Genomic DNA, 27406 nt, shown 5'->3' on the forward strand with positions numbered 1-27406 from the left:
CTGACAAATTTTGTAGTCTTTTATGTTGGGGTTACAGCATTGGTGGATAAGGGAGGAGCAACTGATGCCATCTACCTGGACTTGTACAAAGCATTTGACATTTTTCTGCACGACATCCTTGTCTCTAAATTGAAGAGACATGGATTTGACAGATGAACCAGTTGGTGGATAAAGAATTGGCTGGATGGTTGTACTCAAAATTGTGGCCAACAGCTCAATGTCCAAGTAGAAAGCAGTGACGAGTGGCATTCCCCAGGGGTCAGTGTTGGGACCAGCACTGTTTAACATCTTTGTTGACAACATGGACAGTGGGATTGAGTGCACCCTTAGCAAGTTTGCCAATGACACCAAGCTGTGTGGTGCAGTCAACATGCTGGAGGGAAGGGATGCCATCCAGAGGGACCTAGACTGGCTTGAGAGGTGGACCCGTGCAAACGTCACAAAGTTCAATAAGGCCAAGTGCAAGGTTGGGGAAATCCCATACACAAATACAGGCTGGGCAATGAGTGGATTGAGAGCAGACCTGAGGAGAAGGACTTGGGGGTATTAGTGGATGGAAAACTGTCTATGACTCAGCAATGAGCCCTCACAGCCCAGAAAGCCAACCATATCCTGGGCTGCATCAAGAGAAGTGTGGCCAGCAGGTTGAGGGAGGGGATTCTCCTCCTCTGCTCCACTCTCATGAGACCCCACCTGCAGTTCTGTGTTCAGCTCTGGGGCCCCCAACATAGACCTGCTTGAGTGGGTACAAAGGAGGCCCATGAAGATGTTCAGGGGTCTGGAGCACCTCGCCTATAAGGACAGGCTGAGAGAGTTGGGGTTGTTCGATCTGGAGAAAAGAAGGCTCCAGGAAAGCCTTAGAGCAGCCTTCCAGCAATTCAAGGGAGCCTACAGGAAAGATGGGGAGGGACTCTTTATCAGAGAGTATAGTGATAGGATGAGGCGTAATGGTTTTAAACTGAAAGAAGGTAGATTTTGATTAGATCTAAGGAAGAAATTCTTTACTGTGAGGGTGGTCAGACACTGGCACAGGTTGCCCAGAGCAGCTGTGGCTGCCCCCTCCCTGGAAGGGTTCAAGGCCAGGTTGGACGGGGCTTTGAGCAACCCGGTCTAGTGGAACGTGTCCCTGCCTGTGGCAGGGGGTTGGAACTAGATGATCTTTACGGTCCCTTCCAGCACAAACCATTGTATGATTCTGCAAACCCATGGAGGAACGAGGCTGGTAAAGTGGCAAAGCCCTTGAAACTCCCTCCTTCCTGAGAGCCCAGCTGTGACTCACGATGCAGTCTGCAGAAGCTGGAGGATGCACATCAGGTGGTAGAGGCATCTCCAAGCCTTTCCCTGCTGCACTGGGAGCAGCGTTGCAGTCGGTGAGTCACGCTTGTCTCCGGCTCCTGCACACATTCGGTTACTGCTGGCATATGAACTGCATCTGAAAAATTACTTCTGACTTCTGCTGGTGTTCGAGTTTATTAGTCTTGAATTGAAGGTCCTTAAAAGGCTGAGACCGGAGTATCTCAGACATCTCCTGCCCGTCTGTGATAACGGAGCTCATCAACATTTTGGTAGGTAACGTGCCTACCTACAGTAGTAGTTACCACAGCTGCTGGTAACCGGGAGGGTGGTATTTTCAGTTCTGGAGTGTAGGCAAGGAGAAGTACTATTAGAGAACATGAGAGGCTAGAAGTAAAAATAAAAACCCATGAATAGGCATATCCCAGAGCATGGGAGTCTGGTTTTGTCTCATGCCTTCAACTTTGATGCATCTTCTGCCTTCGTTGATTACAGAATCAGCCTCCTGATTTTTCTGACATTTAGATGTTATTTTCTTTATTTGCGGCTTCTTACACATGGTTCCCAGTTCTGAATTTGTGAAGCCAAGCATCTCAGAATTCTTTTTTAATGTCAGTTGCAATTCCTCCTTTGCTGTCAATTCTTTTCTGGGTTTCCTTACTCATTGCTTTTGCCCATGCCCCAGGATGACAAGAATATGCAGTGTCTCCATTTCCCTTCTCTCAGATATTGATTTATGAGGGGTGTCTCTAGTTTAAACCAATACTTTTCTCATAAAAACAAGATAAAAATGTAGCATTACATTTTCAGAAAGCAGTGAATGCAACAAAAAATCTTCCTTATGAATGGAACATACAGGCTTCCAGACTCCATGAAGTCTCCAAGCCTTTCAGTGTGATGACAGTTACCTCTGTAACTGCTGTGTTGGGACTGCAGATTGCATGAGGGGTGAGGAGAATGACTGAATTCCCTAGAAACACATGAAACCTGAAAAGTGAGTGGTCTTATGACCCTGTTTATCCACTGTCCTTCAAAGTCAACAGGATCTCTGCAAAATCAGATGGCTTTGGATCAGGCCCCTGCTCCCTTTCTGCTAATTTGTAAGAAACAAGAATGTCCAAGTGACTACACAAAACCCATCATTCATGGCAGGGGTCTACATACGAGAAGCAGAGCTGCACACAGATATATGTGTATGTGTGTGAAAGAACTGTTCTGCTATGGGAAGTTATCTTAAACTGTTGGGTTTTTTTTTTTAACAGAATTGAAACCAGAAGGTTTTTCTAACTTCAAATATTTATATGAACAGGAGTACTGTACTATATCAGACAAACACTTGTGGACTGAAGACATGTTGAAATCTATGTACCTGATCTCTCAGAGCACTCTGTGAGCTGCTTGGAGCTAGTTTATGTTAAAAAACCCCCCTAACCCGAATGACAATACCAGAGCTTGTTAGTTCTCTGTTTACACTGTGTGAACTTGTTACCAGCACGACAGGAGAGGATGTATATTTTAGATAACACAATCTGGTTTCTATCTTTTGTATTTTTAGATTTTAATCCTATCAGTCTCTTAGCCAAGCAACTGAGTAACAGGTTTAACTATTGTTGTACAGAGGGAAAAATCCCAGCTTATTTTAAAAAAACAATAGGTTTGAATATTAAAAAAATTAAACCTAATAATTCCACTTGGAAACTGAGTCAGCTTGCTCAAACTCTTCTTTAAGTTCATGAACCTTGCAGTGATAAAATAAAAGGAAATGGATTTGCAGAATTTTTTGCTCAATAAAATGCCTTTTTGTCCCTCGCGAACAAAAATAGACTCTGAGAACTGCCTTCTACAGGCATTATTTCTCAGCAACTTCCATAACATTTCAAGTAAAACATCCATTTTTCCTCTGCCTGCCCTGTAAACACCAATCTGAGAGTCAAGCCAGATCCTCTGCTCTTTCTGCATGGTCGCAAAGCCCGGCCCCATGCCCAGAGCAGCTCCAGGGGCTGCGGGATCTTTCTACCTCACTTACTGCTGCCTCACCTCACTCTCCTGCTTTTTGAAATACCACTTCAAGCTAATAAGTCAACTTCTGGTCTAGTGAGAAAAATTTGAGGCCTTGGAAGATGACTTAGCAGCAGATGAAGTAGCTAGGAAATGGTGCCGGAGTTGCAAACTCCAGTTTGGAGCGTGGATTTTTTGCAAAGATTTGACTGCTCTTGGCAAGCAGAAGACAGAGGTCATGGAGCTAATTACCTGTGGAAACCCACTGGTACCATATGGCAGTAATTATATCCTGAAACCCCTTGGCACCAAACATGAAGATAATAAGGAATTGGTGAAGCGCTCTCTTCATTTGGGACAATCTTACATATTCCCAGAGAAAAGTGTATCACTACATGAAGCTAAGGCCACCTCTGTGCCCTTGAAAGCCATCCTGCTGTCCCAGAAGAATGTACAGGTCCTCAATATTACATTATGCACTTGCCTGAAGTTCAGGAGCTGGCTGTGGACCGGTGGTTTGCCCGAGCCCTCCCTCACTGCTACTTCTATATCTGCTGTGATAACCACTGCACGTGCTGGGCAAGCAGGGATGACTAGGTTAAAGAAGGCTAGTGTCACACTGTATGTGCAGGTCAGAATATTATGCAAGTTGATTTCCACAAAAGCAAGCAAAATCAGGACACAAGAGGAGCTGAGTGCCTAGTTAAAATAAGTGGGAATTTTTCCTGAGTAAGGTTTGTAGCTCAGGCCTTTAATACAAACCTAGTCAAGAAAAATATGTTTGACTCAGCACTAGGCTAGCTATTTTAAAAGCTTTGAACAACACCTCTGATGTGACTGACCTTGAAGAAATTTGTTATTTATGGTGCCATGAGCCAAAAAGATTTGAATTCCTACCAAGGCTTTGCAGGGTGGTTTCCTAGGAAATTTATAGCAGTGGTAGCAAAAGCAGCAAAAGCAATTCAGATAAGCAAATAAGTAGATCCAGACCTGCATTTTTCAGTGGATGCAAAACGTAGAGCCAGAGAAACATCAGAAAAATTCTCTTTTACCTTAAGTATAGTACTTATTAATAGATATATATCATTAACATATGCTTAATTTCTGAGGGACAATAGATAGCTCATAACTAGAGTATATAACAACCATCCATAGCAGCTTTTACTGGCGGGCTTCAACTTTCCAGGAACACAGATTAGACCTCTGGGTGCTGTGTCATCTCTCCCTCTGCCAGCACATTCCTTGAGTAGTCTTTCTCCGCTTCCTACACCGATGCACACTACTGCCCTCCCTCCTGGCCACCACCACCTCCCACACTCCTCCCCAGCCACACCACCCATCCCACCACAGGGTTCGGGCTTCTCTGCTGCTGCTTCTCACCCCTCACCTCACAGAACTGTTAATAAAAGCCCTGATATAGCAAGTTTGAGCCATTTAATGACCCTTTCGAAACAGTGCATTAAACATACCTCTGTGTAAAGAAGAGCAAACAAATATTCAGAGTTGGTTCCACCTCCAGAGCAATTTTGGAAAAAAGTATCTGCGAACACTGGCAGGGTCTCCCTCACAGGTTTCCTTACCCATACTCGTTACCACCAGTGTATTTATTCCTGTTCCTCCTGCACAAGTGTGTCAAACTTTGTTACTGCCTTAGAAACCACAGGAAAATTTCCAAAGGTTTGCTTGGCCCCTGTCTTCCTCCTTTTCCTGCTGCGGCCACCCCTGGTGCCCCGCAAGCCCCAGCACCCGCAGCACCACGGCCGGTGCTGCCTGATGGACCGATAGGCAGGGCAGGAAGCCCCAAGGGAGGCTGAAGTCATACTGATTCTGGGACTTCTGGGCACTTCAGATAACCTCACCACAAGTCCGAGCTGGCTTTTGCTTCGGTGGTGGCAATACTCTGCTGTCCCCATCGCCCGGCTGTTTTCAGCCCTGTTACTTGATCTGCGGGATGATTTATGATCTTTGTTTATTCAGCATGAGGAGCACTACTGATAAAAGGACAGGGAGAAGGGTCTTTTAAAAGAGATAGATGATTACAGCCCTGTGACAAAAGTCTGAAGATTTTTGAAGACTTCTCTTGAGAACAAAAGAGGTATCAGATGTCATCCTAGGAATACATTGACCTACTCATTTCAAGATACGCTGTCAAAGAAAATAACTACCTGATGCTTCCCCTTGTACAGCACTGTAAATGCTCCATATTCATGTTTCTATAGTTTCATATTTTCCGGTAATCACATATACCTCCCTAGCAATAATAAGTACAGTACTTGTCACATGCACAGCTACAGGGCCTCAGAACATTATCCAAGACTGACGTTTTGGCTGATCTTCACAATTCTCTAGGTACAAGGTCTTCCTGTGGCATCCTTTAGTTTAATATGTCAAATGTGAGGTAGGAGGCAGAGGCACTGACTGGAAGCTGGAAACACGAATATCTGGGTGCCCTGTTCCCTTTCAGGATTTAAGCACTTCTTGGAAGTTTAGGCACTGCTATATGAGTTCTCTCTGCAAAACTTCAACACGGCAGCATGCCTGCAACAGGGCGGTGTGTGATGCTTGGAGAGGGCCATCTCCTCAGGAGGCTCAGCTCATGCCATATAACAGGGAAGCAAAGGGGATCCTCTTCAGTATCCTTAATTTTTTTAATGACAACTTTTGTGTGCATCACTCCCAATGGGTGTCACATCCTCTCCCCGGACTGCAGTAGGGCCTGAGGGCCAGCACATCCCTGGCACTGTGCTTAGAGAGGTGCCCAAATCCAGCCTGGACATATTTGAGTGCAGATATGCCCCAAGCATGGGATGGAAAAAGCCAGGAGAAATGCCCAAGACACAGGCAGGTTGAAATCCAAAAACAGAGCAGGGTTAGAAGAGGAGGAAAGCAAGATGGATGAATCATTATATGAACAGCAGCACACTGTATCTCTTTTCATACTCCACTTACAAGAGGATGTGATTTTCTGATGAGAGATCACGGGACAGATGAGACGCTAGCCAACAAGTGACTTACGTAATAAAGCTTACATTAAAGGATGTGATGCCAAAACACCCTGTAACAAGGATACTAGAGAACAGTTTTAATAACATATTCCAAACTTCCTGAGGTTGTTTATACCTTACTTCAGACTGATGAAAAGCTTCTTCTTACATGTGGACTGGTATGAAAAACCTTTTAGCTAGTTCTAAAAGATCGGGGGGTAGAACACGGTACATACTTTCTCAGCTAAGGACAGAAGAATTGCTTATGTACCTCAAGAAAAAAGTCACATAACTACAAGATTTGGGGTTTATTCCAAAGCCTTTCCTTCAATAAATTAACATCTCAAACAGGAGATTAGCTGTTATTTTTAGAGTAATTTTATGGTGTAGAAGTTATTCTGCAGCTTTTTCTTTCTCAGACATTATAACGGCTCTGGAGATCAATGAAGATCTGTGAAACATCACATGAAAATCATTAGTCTGACCAGAAGGAGGGCCGGATTCACTTCTGCACCCCAAATGTATGTTCATGCAAGTCCCATTGACAATGGCACAAAGCTTAAGAGTTACAACCATGAATTAGGCCCAAAGTCATTACAGATTGAAACTAGTTACTAATGAATGGCTTGTTTGGTGAGCCATATGAAAAAAGATGGTGTTTTCAGTACAGATCCTAGAAGACAGATGTCCACATTTCAGAAATTACTTCCAAACTGGCACTACTTGGCACTATCAGAAGAGAGAAAAAAAGATTTAAAAGAACACTCATCATCTAAAAACATATTTGTGTCTGAACTATATTTATCCACTATGGCCTGTGAGGTTTTGAAAGAAAGACTCAGTTCTGCAGTTGTGTTGTTGATTGTGTCAGTCTCTAGACCTCAGAAATGCTTTAATGCATCTCACCTGAATTGACAAAAGCCAGAAAAAGCACACAGCTATTTCTGGTTCATCTTCTTCTATTGGGTGCTACACCCCTTTACCCAAGCATCTGCTCCACTGGCTTCCAGCTTCTGATTTACTGAAATTCCCCAGAGTTTCCAGGTGGGGACCCTAGTACAAAGGATTTTAAATCTCCCCTTCAGGCTCAGGCTTCCTAAACATGCTTTTCATGCTCCTTTGCATAGCTCAGACACTCGCCAAGTCTCCACACCCAAAGGGGAACTCCACAGAGTCTCAGGCTTGGCACATATTCGTGGTGAAGGAAACCCCAATTCTGCCCTGCTTTTCTCTGTACAAGGAGATTCATACCTGCATCCCTTCCCCAGGAGACCATCTCAGCCTTGCAAATGGTTGTGTAGCACCAAAAGTCTTCTGCAGTCTCTCCCCTTGATGCGGTCTCACTTTGCACATTACATTTGAACACGAATTGCTCCAGAGGGAGTGTTACAGTGCAGTGATTAGGGCACCCAGGTGGGAGCTGGCACACACGGGACCATCAGCACTAATAAATATTTAATCTTTGTATGCAAAATGCAACAGCTCCAGCGAGAGAGACTCTGCACCTGCTAGCCCCGCTCAACCCAGAGCCTGCTCAACCAGGACTGCAGGAAAACAAGGGTTTAAGCAGATGGCAGAGTTGAACTTGGATCTCTCAAACCATAAGCATGTGCTTTGTCCATTCTGCACATTCAGCCCAATTAGTGAACAGTGCCAGATCCACTAAAGCCTCATTTTTCTCACACTAAACGGTTGTTCAAAACAAAAGAAAACATCTCAGCCAGGCTCACCAGTTAGTCTTGCTGCTGATCAGGGCCCCACAGGCAGTGCCAGTGTTTCACAACAGTCGCTTTCTTCAGCTGTCAGTGTGCATCCTTTAGACACCAGCAGGAAATAAAGTACGAAACTGGAGACAGGAAATTGTTTAATGACAGAAATTGGCAAAGACAGGTGTAATCCTCAAGCTACTTTTAACTAATTTTAGGAAATAAACAGGTAGCGTTTTGACAGCATGACTTCAGCAAACAAAGGTAGAAATTCCCATGGTAAGATGTGGTGTTCCTAGAAGACCCAGTCCTCGTTCTGTTGGTAGAGAGTGCCAGCTTTATCACAGCTGGGATGGGAGTTTTTATGAAATCAATCTAGAAAAGCACATTTTAAATTCAGCTTTCAGTGCCATTTAATGTTATTGTTAAATGATGGCTATAGTGTGATACAAATTGAAGGAAGTATATTAGTATTTGCCCTTAATTTCACAGCTGTTGTATAAACACCAGCTTTGACTCTGATATTGCCCTTTCCTTACCTACAGCTACTCCTTTGCTGCAAACTTTGAGCCAGGTTTAACTTTGGTTCATTTAATCTCTAGCACCTTCCCTACTTGTGGACTTGTCTCTGCTCTTTTCCAGCCTCTTCTCATTAGCCTAAAACACACAGTTTTGATTCTTAGTTCTCCATTCCTCATTAATTTATTTTCCAAGAAAAAAAAAAGTGAAAATAATTATATATCTAAAACCCCAGGAAGTACCAAATTTAAACCAGGGGGATGATATGTGTCCTGGGAAGAGTTTGAGGTCACACTCCTCTACTGCTCCTCATTATGACCAAGAGCCCTGCGGCCTCCTTGACAGCTTCCACGCACACAGACAGGGTAGCTGTAGGAAAAAAAAAGGACAACCACCACCCCTCTCCAGCTGTGCCTTCACATACACAGACAAATCCTGCTAGGAAATGACAAGGAGCAGCTAAAGGAAACGGACTTCAGAGATATGAAATGCTCATCACTGCCTCCCTAGGAATGGATGAGATGAAAGAGGAAGTGTCAAATCCAAACCAGACCCTGCACATACACCTGCGACTGTGTACACACAGCCATCAGAACCTGCAGAAGACAAAAAGCAGATGAACAACTCTGCTTGATAAGGGAATGTAGGTATTTACGTTATTAAATGCGAATGACTGTACATAAGCCAGAGTATAAACCTGGCCTTTCTGAAAATGGGGGAGATAAATAGAAGTTAATCATGGCTTTCTTGAAGTTCTGCTTTATAGTTGTGAATACTTGAGACTGAGGACAGCACCTGGATCTCCTGTTGAGTATAGTCCTTGAACTTTCTTTCAGTTGTATTCAAATTACGGTTAATTATTAAAGCTCATCCAGGAAAATTCTAGTACCGTTTAGCAACAGCTTCTGGGATTCTCATTTTCAAAAAGTTACTAGCAAATTGAAAAAGACAGGAGGAAAGAAATTCTTTTTCCTGCCAAAGCAGGAAACTGTGCACATAATACTACTTAATCAGATGAATGCTGGTGGTTTTCCCAGAGAATGAAGCTCCTGGAGAAGGAGCCCTGAAATCTTCTGTGGACTTCTGTGCTGGCAGGAGTGTTAGACTGGCTATGTGCTGTATCAGATTTCTTTGCCATGTCTTTGCAATGGATGGTGAAGTCCCAGCTGCAGGAATCAGAGCTTCTTCACTTTCATTTGTACACAGCGCATTTCTAGCTCTCATTGTTGCAGATAAACATCATATGAAGAAAATACAACGCTGAAGTCCACCAAGCGGAACTGAAAGAACCTAGAATGTTTTGCCTTGGTTTTAAATCATACTTTGGAGGATCAGCCTATGATTTTCTGTTATTGGATACAGCAATGCTTCAGGTTTTTTACTGAGCACCATCATCTTTTTGTCCCATAGACATCTATCAGAGCTAATAAGGTCAGCCAGCAAGGAGCTTATTGCACACTGTGTAACCAAGACAGATTATGAGTCAAAACCCTTCTACAACAATAGGAATATTTGCAGACTTGTACCAGAAGATGAATAGGGATGAAACCGCACATCAGGACATTTTGGATAACTCTTTGATAAGATACATTTGAAGCAGAGACGGGAATAGACCTTCATTTACGAAGGATTGAAGAGTCGTGAATTCAGGATCTAGAGATGATATTGGGGGGCTGGTGTGTATTGTCCATTTATTGTTTTGATAATACTGTTTCTCTGCTTTTTCTTTCTCTTCTCCAATTATTTATTTTTGTAAGAGGCAATTTAACTGTGTTCCTGGACAGTCACTCACATGTATGTCCCCTTGAAATCTGTAGGCTTAAACTCAAGACTGAGCTATGATTCAAAGTATTGCAGTGAGCAAATTATTACAGTAAGCACCAACCAAAGTAGCTGTGTCCTCCAGAGCAATGTTCAAGCAAATGAGTCACAGCACCTGCAGGGAGGGAAGGAGTCAAACTGATTTTTCCAAAGTATTGACCACTGACATATCATAGGGGCAATGTGGCCTTAAGGAACAGGAAGGACAAGAAAGGACAACGGTATTGCTAGTTTGTGACTTCCATAATGATATGTTTGCAGAATTAAGAGGGAGGGAAGCAGGAAAGGCAAGTATTTATCAGTTGCCACTTTCTGGTTGATGCATGCGAAGGGACCTGCCAATTTCTTTGCAAAAAGAGCTGAGCTTGCTGAAGCCTAAACTGAAGGGGGGCAAGGGGGTATATTGGGACAGAACAGATTGGTGACAGGGCACAGACAAGCCCAGTCACTGCATGGCTAGTCCCTTCACTAGGACCCACTTATTACCTTTGCTTTCATTACTCCATCCAAAACAATAATTCATTTTCATGCAGTTTCATCTGCAGTGAGAAATTCTGAGCAGATGGCCCCTTTGAGCAGATGTATAGCTGTGCATCTACGTATTTAGCAGAATTTATTCTACAGGATTACTGACAACTAAGGTCTCATGCAAAGGTTGATAAGCTAAAATTGCATGTCTAGATTTGAGACAAAATTTCAACAAAGCCTTTTGATGTAGTCATGTTAATGTAATGAAAAGTTTGAAAGATGTATAACTTCTGCAATAAACTAATATTCTCTTTTGCTTTGAGGTATTAGTACTTGTGTCCAGCCTTTGAGCACTTCCAATCACAGAACTACTAAAGCCAGAAGAATTCAGATGGTTAGCAAAAATAGTATGCCTTCAAGATGTGCCTGCTCTACTAAAAAGTTTTGATCTCAGCTTAGGCTGTGGGTCACGTAAGATAGACAATAACTGATTTTTCCATTACTGTTGTTAAAATGTCTTATATAAATGGCGTTTTTATTGACTAAATTAAACCTCTTCTCATCTTGTTTTTTCCAGATTCATAAAAAAACTGAAAAACTTCCAAACATTCCCAAAACTTTCTGGTAGGTATTTTAATGAAATAAAATAAAAAAAAAAAAAAAAAAAAAAAAGAAAGAAAAATGTTTCTTTTCATTTCCTGAAAGATGCAGAGGATATATTTCAACGCACCAGATGACCAATATTTGGAGCACTTGACCATTCAAAGAGAGGAGAAGGTATGGTTATGTATATATAAATATAAATAATCCAATCTCATTATATCACATCAGGTTCAACATTATAAGAATATTGTAAATCGTAATTTGTCAGTATTTTAGCTGCTGCATGGCTACTTGATGTAAAACTCTAGCTAAAAAGAAGAATGGATTGTTTGGGGAGTTGACAGCAGGATCAGTCGTCAGCTGTTCAAATCCAGCTCAGATTGCCAACAGCAATAATAATAGTAATGGAACCACCACTGCTATTACCTTCTGACAGCTGTTTGACTTAAGTAAAATGAGTTAGTGGACTACTTTGTTATTTTTAGGTTACTCATCCCTCTGGTCTCTAGTGCCATAAAAGCTCTCTGACTGCTCCCTAGAAGAGAAGTGCCAATGCACAAAATTCACTGAGGGTGTCTTGAGTGATAGTAAGCACACCTAAAAGTAAGAAACTTCAAGCCAGAACTACAAAATCCTCTGAGCCCTAAAAGAGTCTCCTTCAATGCACAGCTGGGACAAAGTGGCTGTTTCTACAGTTTTCTGAAGTTCTCCTGGTGATTTCCTCAAGGCTAAATCCTTACTTGTCCCTCTAGGTGGTCCGGGAGTGTCACACTTTTGGACAGACTGGTCTTGCCCAGATCCTTGCTCAATGCTCCTGTGTGAATGAAAACAGAGGTGTTTTGTCCTGGACAATGGTGACAGAGTTTGAGTCTTGCTAGGACTGTAAGGTGTGTTATATGATGCCATTATCCTGTCCTAGTGCTTACATGGTCCCGTTCCCTCTCCCACCACATACAACTGTACAGAGATCCTTCTGCCTCCCTCACCAGCAGCTGATCCAGTGCCACCTCCCGTTGTTGGAGGGGTCTCCTGGGCTACAGTTCCCCCCACGGCACAAGTCAGACAGATCTTAGCAGTAGGGCCAGCAGTATACAAGTGTCTGGGGGACCTCAGCAGGAGCCTGGGGACAGCATGGTGGACAAGATGCTGGGACGAGTCACGTAGTGTTGAAGGGAGGAGAAGTTTACCACGAGCTACATCACCACCATCCAGTAGATTTGTAAGGAAACTCTTCCTTTCTGCCGACTTAGAACCCTCACACGCGCCCTGCTCAGTCTTTGGTGCAGAAGAAGACAAACATGAGCAGCGTTGTAACAAAACCCAGCGCTGGCGCGGCAGAGCTCGCCTAGCTGAGGTGGTCTCAAGGTTAACGTGAAGCAGGTTCGCAGGCAGAGGTGATGTCTTTTACAAGCCCTGCCCACGTGGCTGGCAAAACCCGGGCAGCAGTGGCAACGTCTCTGACCGGTGTGAAGTCGCAAGGCCATGGTGGGGCTCAGCCTCCTCCTTCGCGGTTGCTCCTGGGGACATAAAGGTGAGCGTCCCGTGGGCGGGCAGCGGGCGGGCAGGCACACAAGCACCGCTGTGTTCTCTCGCTCACACGTGTGAGCCCTTGCGTCAGAGATGCTCCCGGGAAAGGAGGCTCTCACCGGCTCCCAGAGCCGACTGCCACAGGGCAGAGCAGGGGAACAAAATGCATCTTTCATGCCCAGGCAGGCGCTGCCAGGCCCCTGCCCGCAGCCAGAGCGGCACCCCCGTGGGGGCAGCTCTCGCCCCCCCGATCCTCTGCTGGCATTTTTTTTGGAAGCTGTCAGGATAAGAAATCCTGATAACTACTTCCCCGGAATTACAAGGCAAATTCTAACAGCTGTTCCTATGAAAGGTCCTTGTAGCAGTCGGTCTCAGCACAAGATGTCATAACATGCAGGATGGGAAGGGGGGGTCCTTTTCAGGCGGGAGTAGGTAGATGTGGATTTCAACCAGGGGAAAAAACCTGAAAACTTGCTTTCTACATTCTCCATAACGAACATGGCATTTTCAGGAGAAAATTTGAATACCAAAATATTCAAGCCAAAAAATAAAGTTTTTAATTTTTGGCAGCTCAGGACAGGTTTGGGCTGCTCAGTTTTTGACAGTAAAGCAACATATATTCGCACCATTTTTTTTTTCTTCTTCTTTTACAGAATGCTGACATTTTCAAACGCATTTTCTCTCAAAATGCAGCTTCTCTTGAACATTTTCAACAACGCTTTTTCACGGTATTTAATTCTGAGGGTTTCTCACTGCCAGGGGAACAGCCGAGGATCCAGGGAGGAGCTGTGGAAACACGTTAGCTATGCGGACTCTCGGGAGCGGCTTGGAGCTGCGCCGTACCCCTTCGACCCTGGCCTTTGACAATGACTGGTTCCATCTGAGTCTGAAGCAGGGCAGGGATGCGGTGGAGCTCCCAGACTGTGTCTCTGGGGGGAAAGCTGAAAAGGGTGGGTGCGAGGGAAAACAGCCAGGTCAAATGCACCTTTGAACGAACCGTGCAATCTTAGCAAGACAGCAGAACAAAAGCAGAACAAGCAATGCTCCAGCATCATCTCACCACTTGTGCTAAGACTTGCAGGCAGGAAGAGCATCTCCCAACCAGCCACCAGCTGTAACAGAGCATGGACAATCCCCTGTGTTTGCAGCCAGAAGAGCGTCCCAAGCCTCCATGTTGCTACATTATGTTGTAGCTGGGATTGGCATAGAGGGCCCTTTGTCCATTCCTAGTTTTGCATACATAAAAGCCACTCACAGGCAGATATGACCGAAGTGCTAGACGGGTCAGCAGTGATACCCCTCCTGCTCTGCTCAGAGCAAAATCGCTGAGCCATCGAACAGGGAGGCACAGCTTGGAAAAGCACAAGAAGGTCTTGGGCCAATGAGGGAAAACACTCACATTTAACTAAATTCACCTGCATTTTCTTAATGGATAGAAACTTTACATGATTTTTTTTTTTTGGCTATCGGCACCTTTCCTCTTTTAGGCCAGTCCATCTCCACTAACTTCCAGCCAGAGGAACTCCCATTTCATACACAGAGCATCAGACTATTGTACACACATAACCAAAACTGCCAAAGGCAGCACCAGAAGCTACACCGAAAGTGATTGAAATATGTTGATGAAATCCTACTCCCCTGATCGTCCAGCTGATCAGACTAGAAATTATGGTTAATGGGTTTCTGAGTTCCTCTGAGCGAACAGTGTAGAAATATAAGTCTTGGTTTGGTGCATGCCCAGAGTGTTGAACTAATAACACTTGTCTCACATGTAAGCAGCTGCAAAACCTGATATTTACACAAGGATTCACAGAGATGAGAAAAGACTGCTTTTTTTTTTCTAGATGACAGGCTCTGGTTCAAATGGGAATTAATTTGGGAAAACCCTCTGGTCTGTATCATGCAGCATTCCAGGGACGACAGTAGGCTCTTTTTTTATATAATTGAAGATTGGCTTTAAAGCATTGACATCATTCCCACACCAATATAGCAGCATTTTTACCTACCAAAGCACCCATCATTTTGCATGTCAAATAGATTGTGAGCAAAACAAAACTCTACCTTTGAAAGCAATCAGGCAATGAGCTCACAAATGCACTTGGTATAAATACAAATGCACCCAAATACACTTGCTGGTGGGAGCCACTCTTTTGTAGAGCTGTCACCAGGAGCACACACATGCTTGGCTTACCTTCGCCAAGGTGGCTCCAATTTCAAAGCCTAGAGCTGCCTTTAAATAAGCATTTCTAAGACTTGGCCATCAGCTGGCACTGTTACTGCTGGCAACAGAATGGCTGTTGTCTCAGCCACCCAGAAGTAATATGCAGAAGATATCTTTTATGAGGCCAGTTAGTAGAGTTGGAAAACACAGCCCAGTTTTTAGATGCCCAAGCCCTACCTCCTGACATGAGTTACTTCTTGCTTTTTTCAGCTGTGTCAGCTGGTCTAATAAATCACATCCCCATTCTTACAAAGGTTGCATCACTTTTATGAATAAAGCAGGTGATGCTGCTGCTGGCAGAGCACAGCGGTGCTAATGACAGGGTGGATGCAGCAACATCTGATACATCAGATTGCTGCAGAATTTGGAACAGTTTACAAACTCGAACTAACCCTTGAACCTGTATGTCTTCTGGGGGTTAGAGTTTTGGTGTCTAGCTATGTACATTAGACTGTTCCCAACTCTTTTTTTTTTTTTAATACCACAAAGGCACGTGAATCTGGCCTTCAGCTCAGGAGGGCTTCTGGCTCCTCATCTAACATCATCACAATACTAAAACAGCAAAAGAATGAACGCAGAGGAGAAGGACACAGTCTCAGCTGAGTTTGGGATATCTAAGGTCTCACTTCTTACCATATTTAAAGTCATATTTTATTCTAAATACCTCCTTCTGTCCACTAGGAGTAAATTTTTTGAGGCAAAAGGCAAAGATCAGCACCATCAGAGATATCATGGCAGTTACCAGTGAAATTTCCAGTTTTGCAGAATTTGGGCTGTATGCTGTAACACAAAATGGATAACTGTGGCCCAGAGAAATCCCAGGTAACTTCCCTGACTTCCATGATGCTGTTTCAGTTTTCTCTTTGGTAAGAGTAGACTTGAGTACATATTTCATGCTTAAGAAGGTGTGTCTACCACAGGTCTCATCTTACAGAAAACTATGGTTATCATAACAGGTTCAAAGTTCTTCCAAACAAAACATTTGGAGCTGATGGACACTATATGTATTCTTTTATCTCCTATGGCTGTAAAGGCTCCAGCTGCTCTGCCCCTGCAGTGACAACACATCTGTGCTGCTGTGGAAAAAAAAAAGTAAAAACAAAAGAGAAAAGGGATTAACAGATTTTTGTCTGATGCTTCCATCTTGTGGCCAACTCAGAAAACAAAAGTTTGACTCTATTTCAGTAAAAGTATTAACAAATGTAAGGAAAAAAATGAATTTTTAAAGGTGTCCCAGATCCTTACCTCCAGTTATATGGATGGGGATGAATTGAGGTTGGAAGTCAGATGAGTTTTCCCTTTGAGAATCACTGAACATCTATGCCAGCGGAGGAAGGGGCCAGTGCCTCCTCTGCCACCCGCTGTGTTTTGGTCTCATGAGAGCTTGCTGTGCCAACAGGTGCAGGACAGAGATGGGCCCAGGTGGACAAGCCCACGAATGCTGAGCCCAACCCATCACCTTGTTGTAGGCATCAGTGGTAGGACTCCCACAGCATATGGACTCTGCTTCAGCTGCTGGCTTCATGGGCCAGCCCAGGTCCATGAGGTGACTTTCCTTCTTCTTTGTTTTTGAGCATACAACAGGCTTTCCTTTGTTTTCCTCTGATCTTTCCCGGGGATTATGCCAGCACACAACTCCCATGCCACACAACCTCTAATGATGGGGATAAGGTGGTGGGACACAGCGTCTTGCTGAGACAGTTGCAAGGGCACGGTGTCTCAGGTTCCCAGAGCCACCAGGAGCATCTTGGAGCAGCTGGATGACTTGCTTCTTCCTGATGAACCCTTTTTCTCCACTCATAGCAATCCAGAAGCATGGCCAAGTGTATGTTTACCTGCATAAACTGAAGTCTCCTGCATAGGGCCCACATGAAAAGTGATTCCCTACCTTTCCCTTCCCATCCTGGCCAGGAGCCTGCCCATCTCTGCTGCTCTGGGCACAGTGCTGCTCTCCCCTACCTCCTCTATCCTGGCCAGACTACCTTTGCTGTGTGCCAGTGAAGTCCCTCAGTACATTTCCAGCCAAATACTTGCAGAGGCCTTGAGACATGGAGCAAGACGAAGAGCAGGACTCCCGCCGACCACCCAGACTATGGTTATCAGTGTAATGAGGGGTTAGGCTTTTGCCCAAAATGGATATACTTCAGTGAGAGGGTGCAACACTCACTGTCCATGTGCCCCAACATGGACACACATGCTCACAGGCACACACAGCTGTACCTTGCACATGAGACACTGCGTTCCCACTCTGCAAAGGGGAGGAAGAGGATGGAGAATTGCATCTGAGATCTGCACCCAGCTGCTTGCTTTTGAACAGAGAGGGATTTTGATATCACCGCCCTTTACTGTGTACAGCAGGAATAACAAGTCCATCAGTCCTTACATCTAACACAGCTGCTGAACTTCCCGAAGAGCAGGTGCAGGGCCAAGCAGGACAGACGTGAGGACACAGGCACTGTCATGGCTCTTTCCCAAACCCCTGGGGTGGCAGGAAGTGTTGTGTTTCCAGACAGTGTCGCAGAATAAAGACTCCTCTTCAGCAAGGACACGAAGGAGAGGGAACCTGCTCTAACTCTTATCTTAGGCAAGGGCCCAAGCTGCTGCACCCTGTTTGAAGTGGGGAGGTGTTTTGCTTTGTGAGGAAGAGGTGAAGGAGAAGGAGATTTTAGGTGGAGAGTTCATCCCCAGGCATGTTTTAACAACAGTGACCCCTCCATAGACAGGTTACCGGCCTGCTTGTTCACAGGGCTTTCCCACGTCCAGCCTTGCAAATCAGGACAGGCTCCAGTGCAGGAAGTGCAGCTGACAAGTTTAACTCTATTTTCAGGTTGAAATCTTGCAATTCTTCTCAAATTCACATTCAGTTACAACCGGTGTGTGAAATCAATTACTGCAGGAGCACAGAACCATAGGACAAAATCTAGTTTGATTCATAAAGAAAGTGAGCTCGGCACAGCTTTAAAATAACCCCTCAGCCAGAGGCAGAGAAACCATGGCCATTTCAAGGTAGGGCCATCTAATCCTCTGAAATCATCAAAAGTTTTAGGCTAAAAACTGGCACAAGTCACTTCTAGTCCCTTGTTAAAACCAAACTTACCATAAACCCCTTTATTATACACCGGTGCTGGAAACAGCAGAGAGCACACATCGCAGACACACGGTACAGCATGTCCATTTGCAACCCATGTGCCCCCTTCCCTCTCTGTGTGCCCACCAGCAGGCACCAACCCCCCCAGCATACGCAGTGCCAAGGTTGAGAAGGGTTTGAATCTCATGCGGGAAGCCCAGTGACCATCTCGGGGCACATGCTTTGCTCCTGGCAGCAGTCACTGGAGCACCGTACTTGCCATGTTTTGGGGGACAACATGGCTCCCCACAGATGTCACTCACTATCCAGGTCACTTGCTGCAGGCACTTCCCCACTATGCCCACTGGAAGGGCTCAGAGACCTGCTTGTCATTGCTGCCTGATGGCTTTGCAGAGCACTCAGTTAACCAAAAATATTTTTGAGGAAAAAAAAAAAAAAAACAAGTAAGACTGATTCTTTATAACCATCTTTCAATAAGTGAGTATAGACCCTCACATATCCTTAAATTATATATCATTTATTGAAATATAGAGATCTTAATTTACAGGATTTTTTTCAAAGACAAAATATCAACAGGGGCATTTTTGAAATACATTTTGTGTCTACCATCACTCAGGCCAGTTTGCCTTTCTTCAAACATTTCACAACAGCCACCATTTTGGAAACACTTCCTTTTTTATTATTCTAAAATATAACTTTTGGACATTCAAAGTGCAACAGTTAACGTGCCTGTGGAATATATCACAGTAAAAAAAATATAAACAAAGGCAGTGATATAGCTGTCATAAATGTTTTGGCAGTATTCTAGAAGTCTATATAAAAATACTTATATACATATTGATGTATAACATCACCATATCTCACGTCCTTCATCATGTAATAGGACCATTTTGTACAAGTTGCAGACCACGCTGTAAGGAATCGATTGGTCGTTCCAAATCAAAAACTGTGTTTCGTAGGCTAATGCTGATTGTCATTATACAATTACTGTAGTGAGAGGTTTGGGAATATCTCTTCCAGTGGCTTCTCAAGAATTAAGCCATAAAAGAAAAAGTCTGTAATACTGATAATATTGTAAAACTAAACGAATCATCATCTCACATTTCTCCCTCTCTAGTAAATCCACTCTTTTTCTCTGCTTCTCATTCCAGTTTCCAGGCCAGCTTATCTGATTCCAAGCCTACAGTGAGCTGGGTTTTTTTAGACCACTGCCACAGATGCAGTTCATGTACATGATACTCATGACAGGATGGAGAATCAACATTACCATGCATCAGAAAAATGAGCCAGCTCTGGTTCACTCCTACCATTTGGGTCTAGCCCCAAGATGTGCTGCAAGATGCAGAATGAAACTGGTGAGGGGAAGGGGAGATGGCATAAAAATGTCCTCAGATTCCAGTAACTGGTATAATAAAACATGCTGGGACTGATTTTCAAACCCTGAAGAACACTAAGCCATGTGCAAAAATGCAGGTGAAATTGCTTGCCTAATTTGAATGTGTAGTTGTAATGACTACACATGCAAATTAAGGCATGTGTGGTCTCAAGTGGCCATTCAGATATCTGGGATATCCAATAGACAATTTGTGTTTTCTCAATTCATAGTTCATAAATGGAGGGAGACTTTACACCATCTCATCTGTCCTGGCTATATTGAGAGTCTTTATGTTTCACAGTTGTCCCCATACAGAGCTCAGTGACATGTGTTTGGCTAAAGCACAGCTCCCAGGAAGACATTCAGTCTTGATCAGTTGACTGCAAGAAATGGAGGATGTGCCATCACTCATGGTTGCTTCTGATTGTCAGCCTCCATCAGGGTTGAAAATGTGGGTGCCTCGCTTCAGGTCCTCTTTTCACATCTGCAGTACGCTTGTACGTGGCCTCAGCCAGGTGACATTTTGAAACCCAGACCCATAATTATTTGCCTCTAACACTGACAAGATTAAATTTGCTTTCATTTGATTCACAATTGTCCACAAGTGAAGTCAAGGGGACTTGTGTAGCTTTTCTTAGGGTCATTTCAAGTTAAACTGTAGTTTAACATGGTAGCATGTTCTGTCGGTCACTGCTGGTCCGTCTTTCACACGTTCTAGGAAAAATACTGCAACACAGGATGAGTTTGCACTGCGTTTGCATTGGTTGTGTTGTGCCAGAGGCTGAACAAGGCCTTGCAAGGCACTCATCTCACTGAATTAAAGTTAAGTTTGAAAGCTGAGCACCAGGAAGAATGCGGCCCTTCGCAGTGATGTACCTTTTTTCACATGTAAGTCTTCCAAAGCATCATATCTCAATAACACATTGTACAGTGATAGCGGTAATCATAATACTATGATCATATAAGTGGTGTCAAAAAACAAAACAACCATTGCAGACTGAGAGCAGGTTCATTTTCATGCACTTTCTTCCAAAAAACACTGTTGGAAGCAGTTATCGTTTGTAGGTACAGTCTGCAAAGATAATAGTTTTCTGCTCCTGTTTAAACCTGAAAATTAAGACAAGAATATTTGCTGCAGAATTATTTCTGCTTATTTAAATTCAATTTCCAGGCTGGGAGAGATGTCTTTGTTCCTTGAACAGTTCAAATATCAAATCGATTCTTCACAGCTCACCCCAGGATAAGATTTCTTTTGAGTACCCATGAAACACCAATAAAGGCATGTTGCTGGTGGTTCATCATAATCTTCCATTCTCCAGCATCTTGGAAATCAGGCATACTTTTTTTTTTTTTTTAATTTAAATTTTTAGAACCTCACCTAATCAGAGGATAATAATTTCTTCTAGCATGTCTTTTTAGAAAAACTATTCAGCTCTTGATAGAAAACAAAATCTTAAATTTTTCTCCATGTTAAAGTAGTTTCAGCAACCAGAGCAGTTACCATATTGCATAGAGCCAAAAAAATGATTGTTTCATAAAAATTTTCAGGTCATATTTTTTTTCCTTGTACTTAAAGAAGTTTCTTGTGACTGTGCTTTTACTGAAGGACAATGAATTGTAAAATATACATTTAGTGTTACTGAAAACAGTAGTAGTATTATCTTGAAAACAGCTATTTTCTATAGTTAATAAAGACTTACTAGGTTTCTAACACCTATTATAGACTGGTTTTTAATTATTATTATTATTATTATTCCCCTTTACTTGCACTAATGGTAAAAAGTATCATGTTTTGTAATACCGGTCAGTCCCTTGTGGTTTTAGACCTTTTTGGTCCAAAAGTGGTTTTTGCATGTTCTTCAATTCACATGATAGTTCAACAGCAGCTGACATGGAGATTGAGGGAGGAAGTACACAAAACTCATGAGCGACCTCTTCTAAAATCCATGGCATATGTTCAATGTGCACCTCAAAAGATCCTTGAGTAGACAGTTATTTACATAATTACAATGGTGAAGTATTGCTGCAGTGGAAATTCAATCCATCAAAGTCATATGAATGCCCTTGAAACACAAAACTGGTCTGTTTGTGGCCTTTTCCTTCGTCCTCCTGCCAGTTCGAATGGCAAACAATACTGAGATGCTACTGAAGTACTGCAAGAAGCAACACTAAAAAAATCCATCTTCAACATGTCTCTTTCATACATATTCAGGCTTATTCCTCTGCCCATCACTGGGAGTTTCTCTGTACAAATCCACCTCCTCTTCACATCCTTGACATTGCAATAAAGTGGTTTTCTCTGTGGAGCAGAAGTCTGTAGATGACACGGCAAGCTTCCCTGTGTTCAGAGCTGGAAGGTGTCCGTGGGGTTACAGGAAGCTGTCCTCCACCAGATCTGAGGAGTCAATCCCAATGTCATCCATCATGTCAATGTCCTCAATGGTCTCGTCCTCTCTCTTGATGAAAGTAGAGCTACTGGAACCAGTTTCAATAGCACTTTCTTCAGATGTCTGGGAACTGGAAGAGACAAATATCTCAGAGAAAAAATACATGGAAAATGTGGCTGGGTAAGTACTCCAGTCTCTAGCAGAATTGAACACTACCTCCACACATGGTTTCTGACCCATGGCTCAATCTTACATGACTCTGAACCACCTGTTTCTTAGGCATAACACATCTTCTATCTCAAGAGTGATAAACAACCTTGGAATTCATAGGAACGGGTTGTTCATATATTCCTCCAAGCACTTTCTGCCAGAGACTCATTAGAGAAATAGCTTTATGACACCACTGTGACAATAGGTCACTTAGGTAAATCTAGGGATGTCAAGTGAAAGTAAGATAGCAATAACAGACAATAAGATAAGAACAATGGAGAGAGGTAATAAATCTTAATCTGGATAGTGCTGCTTAGAGACTTCATTTATCCGTCTCTTGAAAAATACACAAAACTATTAAAAAAAAAAAAAAAAAAGGTTTATAGGTTGCTAATTCTATATACTATTAATAAAGTGCTGAATTAAACCCCCATCATTCACAGTAAGGGTTACACAGTGCTGTGCTGTGTGGCAATTGATCTTCCAAATTGACAAGAGATGAGTAAAAAGTCCTGGATACCATGCTGTCAATGAAATGAATACCATGGAAGATACTAAAAACAATTTCTCCAAAATTTTGGAGTTGGTCTCACACAGAACAAATCAATCCCTTGAGATGTCATATGTAGCTCCAAGGCATTGAGCTGTAAGGGCAAGATGTGTTGCAAAATGTGCCCACAGATCCATCAGACAGCCACTGTGACTTGGGCAAGGGAGTCCCAGTAACACAGAGGAGCACCCTACCAGCACTGCCCTTCCCCTGGCGGTCACAAAAGGGGCAAACTTAGTGTTTTCTTATTGAAAATGCTGTGGCCATTCATACTACCATATTTACATGGGACCATTCCAATAAGTAGTTTCAACAGAGCCAGGGAAACCATTTGCATGGTAGGATGCTAAAAAGTGTTAACGCACATTGTCAAACATGACCCTGAATGGTGACTACGGGCTCCGTGGTCTGTAAATCACACCTACCTGTGCCTGTTCCTTTTGCCAAGCTCATCTTCAGAAACAGGGTCAATGTCAGGCAGGGGGATGATGTACCCGCTGTCAGCACTCAGCCTCTGCTCATCAAATCCACTCTCCCTGTCCTTTAGCTTGTCTTCATTCTTGTAGGTGACACCAATGTAAGCATTGTCACAGTCCCCTCTCATGCGTGTGACAGCTGGGTGATCACTTTTCAGGAAGTCCAGGTGAATCTTCTCATAGCTCTGAAAATAGTCATTTCAAACCCCTCGTTAGATGCTGTTCACTAAGGCTGCCTTTCTTCAGATGAGTAGCTGTGATTCATTAACCCAGCAAATATTCTGCCCTCTGAGACAGCAATGCTGGGTAGAGAAGCCCAACATCTTCACATGGTTTAAAGGGAGATGTGACATGTACGTTTTAGACAATTCAGGAGTGAGTGTGGCAGCACAGATCAGGCAAATGGTTGTGAAAGAGGGGTAGAGAGAGGGAGACGGGAGTGAAGGTATGTGGGAAAATGAAACACTGAATGATGGATCAGTCAGAGCTTGTCCAGCAGTATCAGAAGTATGAGGGGGAAAACTTGCTGGTGTCACAGTCCGAAGAGGGAGGGAGATAGGGAGATTATACACCTGGACCAAGTAGTCCCTTTTCTAGAATTCTTTCACTGCCTAGAAAATCCCATGAAAACATATAAAATCCATTCTCCGATTGAAAAACTGAGTTGGTAGGATTTCATTAGAAATAGAGAATTCTGCTTCCCAGCTAAACCTGCAGAACTGCTTCTCTCAGTAAACTTGCATGTAGAAACCAAACATGCAATGTCCCTGTCCAAATCAGATAATTCACATAGGTTAGGACATGCCAGTTCAGTGCTTGTGGCTATGACATCTGGAACAACACGTAATTTCCTCTAAAACAATATATAGAAAACATGGAGAAAATTCCAAAGCACAAACCTTTTTGTACTCTCCAGGCAGCAAGCTCTCCACAATTTCACTCAAATGGTAAAAAGAAGGTCTTTTCTCTGGTTCACTGTTCCAGCACTTCACCATGATCTCATACCTGCAGATAGGATGGGAACCAATTTAACCAACTGGTAAAGGAAAATGAGTAACCAAACAGAAACTAAAGCCAAAATTGTCTAGAGACTGGCCAGATCTGGAAAAGCCAAATGCATACATACACTTCATTGGTAGCATGATCGGGTTTGGCCATTCGGTATCCACTCTTGATCTTATTGTAGAAAGAAGAATCAACCATCATGCCAGGATATGGTGTGCCACCTGCAGATAAAAGAGAAGAAATAATACCACTCTGTACTTGACTATCCATGCAGAGTTCCCAAATAGTGTCTTGATGTTCATGTCAAAAAGTGTTAATGCCATAATTTGACATGCCATCAGAATTAATCTTTCCTAGCCAATGTTTCACATCGGAGCTACTGTCTTGATCACATTAAGCCCTGATCTGAAACGCTGGCTAGGAGAGATTGAAGTAGGTACTACTGAGAAAAAAAATCCCTTTGCAGTGTTTGTAGAATGTATTGACTGGGCACAGAGGTTGGATGATACCTGGATCAGGTCCTCAGCCTGCATTTGGCAGATCTGAGGGCATGGCTCTGCTCTGCCACTGACTTCCTGTGTGACCTTAGGCAAATCACTTGCTCTGTCTGGTTTTATTGCCTTTGGCACCTGCACAACAGCTGAGTGACGTGGCCTGAATTACTCACCTCATCCTGGCTGTAAGGGCAAAGCCTTAGTGTGAGCCAGTCCCCACCATACCCAAGTCTTCCCCACCTGGGCAGCTAGCTCTAGACAAGAGCTAACATGCCAGGTCCATGGGCTGGCAGAAAGTTGGGACTTGGCCCTTGAGCTGACACAGTGAAACGATCAACTGGGACCACAGCGTGCAGACATCTTTGCACTCATGCTCAGTTGCCACTGATGTGTTAAAGAACTATTCAAGATGAAGTCAGTGTTGCAGCAAGATGTCAAAGTTGACCTTCTCACCAAATGCTGCTGAGGAAATATTTTGCTTTCCAAGAAAGACCATCTTTCCCAGGTGGAGAAGACATACTATAATATTAATCCAGAAACCTCAGCCCTTTCAAAAGCAGGATTTTCACCTAAAACTGGGCTTCAGAACCTTCTTTACAGGCAGGGCAGTGAAACACAGGCTTAGCTGTGCCTCAGTTCCAGAGCTATCCAACAGCACTGCCATGTCTCCCAGGGATGATGGGGAATGGATATTTATAGGATCCTACAATGCCCAGAGATTACGGTAATCAGTACCATAAATAGTGGTGCAGCTGCTGTTTTCTGAGAAGCAGCTATATGACAACTTATTCTAGAAAATAACATTAAGCTTGGGATTGCTGTGGGGCAATAGTAGGTACCATACAGGCATGATTAATTCTTCTGAGAGTAAATCTGGGCAATGCACACTTACTAAAGCAGGCCAGCCACCCGTCCAGAGGCTAATTAATTAGGCTGAGGAAAGAGCCAGGCTGTTCCCAGCTGGGAACTGTACATTGTCTGTAACTGCTATACATTGTCATAACCACTTTACACTGCCATAAACCAACTGTGTGAACAGTGCTGACCTGGAAATGAGAAATCATCATCCCAGAAGATTGACATTTGTTTTCATTATGTAATGGGACTAAGACAGGCTCTTTTGAAACATATGTGAAGAGACTGTTTCAAACCAGCCACTGGGTTGGGCTGCAGCCCCAGGCATCCCGTTGCAAAGGGGAAGCATGTTCCTTCTCATATTAGCCAGATAGTCCATCCTGGCCCAGCACACAAATACTTTTCCACAAAAGCTTTTCACTCAGTGCTTTCAGTCTTCTAGTGAATTAAAAAAAAAAAAAAAAAAAAAAAAAAAAAAAAAAAGTATCTTGCAAAAAAATAATCTAAACAGAACTTTGGGGGAGTATGGACATTTCACTTCACACCTAATGTTGAGATCTGAAACCCCATACACAAGAATAAGTAACAGTTGATTTCACACATATATTTTTACTGTAGAATTTGAAATACTTTACATAGAACAGCTTGAACTGAAAAAGCTTAATCACTACACATAAGAAAGTGTTCACAGTACATACCAAGAGAAAATATTTCCCACAGCAGAATGCCATAAGACCAGACATCGCTTAATGTTGTGTACAGATTGTCAAAAATACTTTCAGGTGCCATCCATTTTACTGGAAGGAAAGTCTGTAGCAAAAAGAAACGCCAAACCACACAGATTAGTGATTAAAGAAATGCTTCCCACTACAATTGTTGTTTGATAGCCAGGATTAATTTCTCTCTAATAAGAAAAGTTGCATTAACTTGCAAGTGTTTATTTTTAATTCCATATAACACAGAGGTACCAGGGTTATAAGTAGTGCTGCTATTTGCTCCCCACAAAAACTACTTAAGCCATAACTGTATTCATTTTGTCACTAGCAAATGACCAGGCTGATTGAAGGTATGCTACAAAAGCTGACACTGCTGGTCTAGATCTGATATGTCATTGATTGATGTGTCACTTCTCTCCATATCATAGTGACAGTTTCTTAATAATTTATCCAGTCACAAAACTTGTCAATTAAAATGTAAGCTTGTGAAGTACTAAGTGTGGCCAAGTACTTTTTGGCTTTAAAACAGAATTAGGAAAGTTAAAGAAATTAATGAACTGAAACAGAATTGTTCTCAGGAGCATTCATCCCAATGGTCAATTAGTGTATTCAATACTGAATGGCAAGACCATTAAACAGCATTTAAAACTGACGCTTCTCATTTCAGTTAAAGCAGAGCTCAGGAGATTAAGAAGCACATACGCTGCCCTTGGAGACATAGTTGGAATCATGCATGATGTCTCTAGCCAGCCCAAAGTCACAGATCTTCACGATTTTTCCTTGAGCCAGGAGGACATTACGAGCTGCCAAGTCACGGTGCACACACTGTATAGGGAGAAATTAAGTTGTTCAAGGACGTGCTAATTCCACGAGGACCATTTCCCTGAAAAAGATCTGTTGACTTTCTGGGCACAGTCTTAACAAGACCTTCTACTGAGCAGGGGAAGGGAGGCACCAGCCCTCAGAACCAGCAAGGGCTCGTGTGGATGCATTGCGGTGGGGAGAAGACAAAAATGATGCCACTCTTTCCCCTTTTACCTATCATGTACTAATGGTATGTCTGTGCTTCTGACCATATTGGTCGGTGGCTGTATGGGCCATCCACCCAGA

General features: G+C 43.2%; 1 protein-coding gene across 2 annotated transcripts in view; it reads right to left on the minus strand.

The window, feature by feature from the left end:
* Positions 1–18724: 18724 nt before the first annotated feature.
* Positions 18725–27406, minus strand: part of PDGFRA (platelet derived growth factor receptor alpha) — a 35256-nt gene continuing 26574 nt past the window's right edge. For both annotated transcript variants that reach the window (XM_032998981.2, XM_032998982.2), the window contains exons 18-23: positions 26999–27121; positions 26279–26390; positions 24353–24452; positions 24126–24231; positions 23176–23411; positions 18725–22120 (exon numbers count right to left, since the gene is read on the minus strand). In XM_032998981.2, the coding sequence (XP_032854872.1) occupies positions 21973–22120; positions 23176–23411; positions 24126–24231; positions 24353–24452; positions 26279–26390; positions 26999–27121 (825 nt within the window). In that variant the 3' untranslated portion in view covers positions 18725–21972. The remainder of the gene's footprint in view (positions 22121–23175; positions 23412–24125; positions 24232–24352; positions 24453–26278; positions 26391–26998; positions 27122–27406) is intronic.

The sequence above is a fragment of the Tyto alba genome, unplaced genomic scaffold (assembly GCF_018691265.1).
Source record: "Tyto alba isolate M040663 unplaced genomic scaffold, T.alba_DEE_v4.0 Super-Scaffold_6, whole genome shotgun sequence".
Classification (NCBI taxonomy): domain Eukaryota; kingdom Metazoa; phylum Chordata; class Aves; order Strigiformes; family Tytonidae; genus Tyto; species Tyto alba.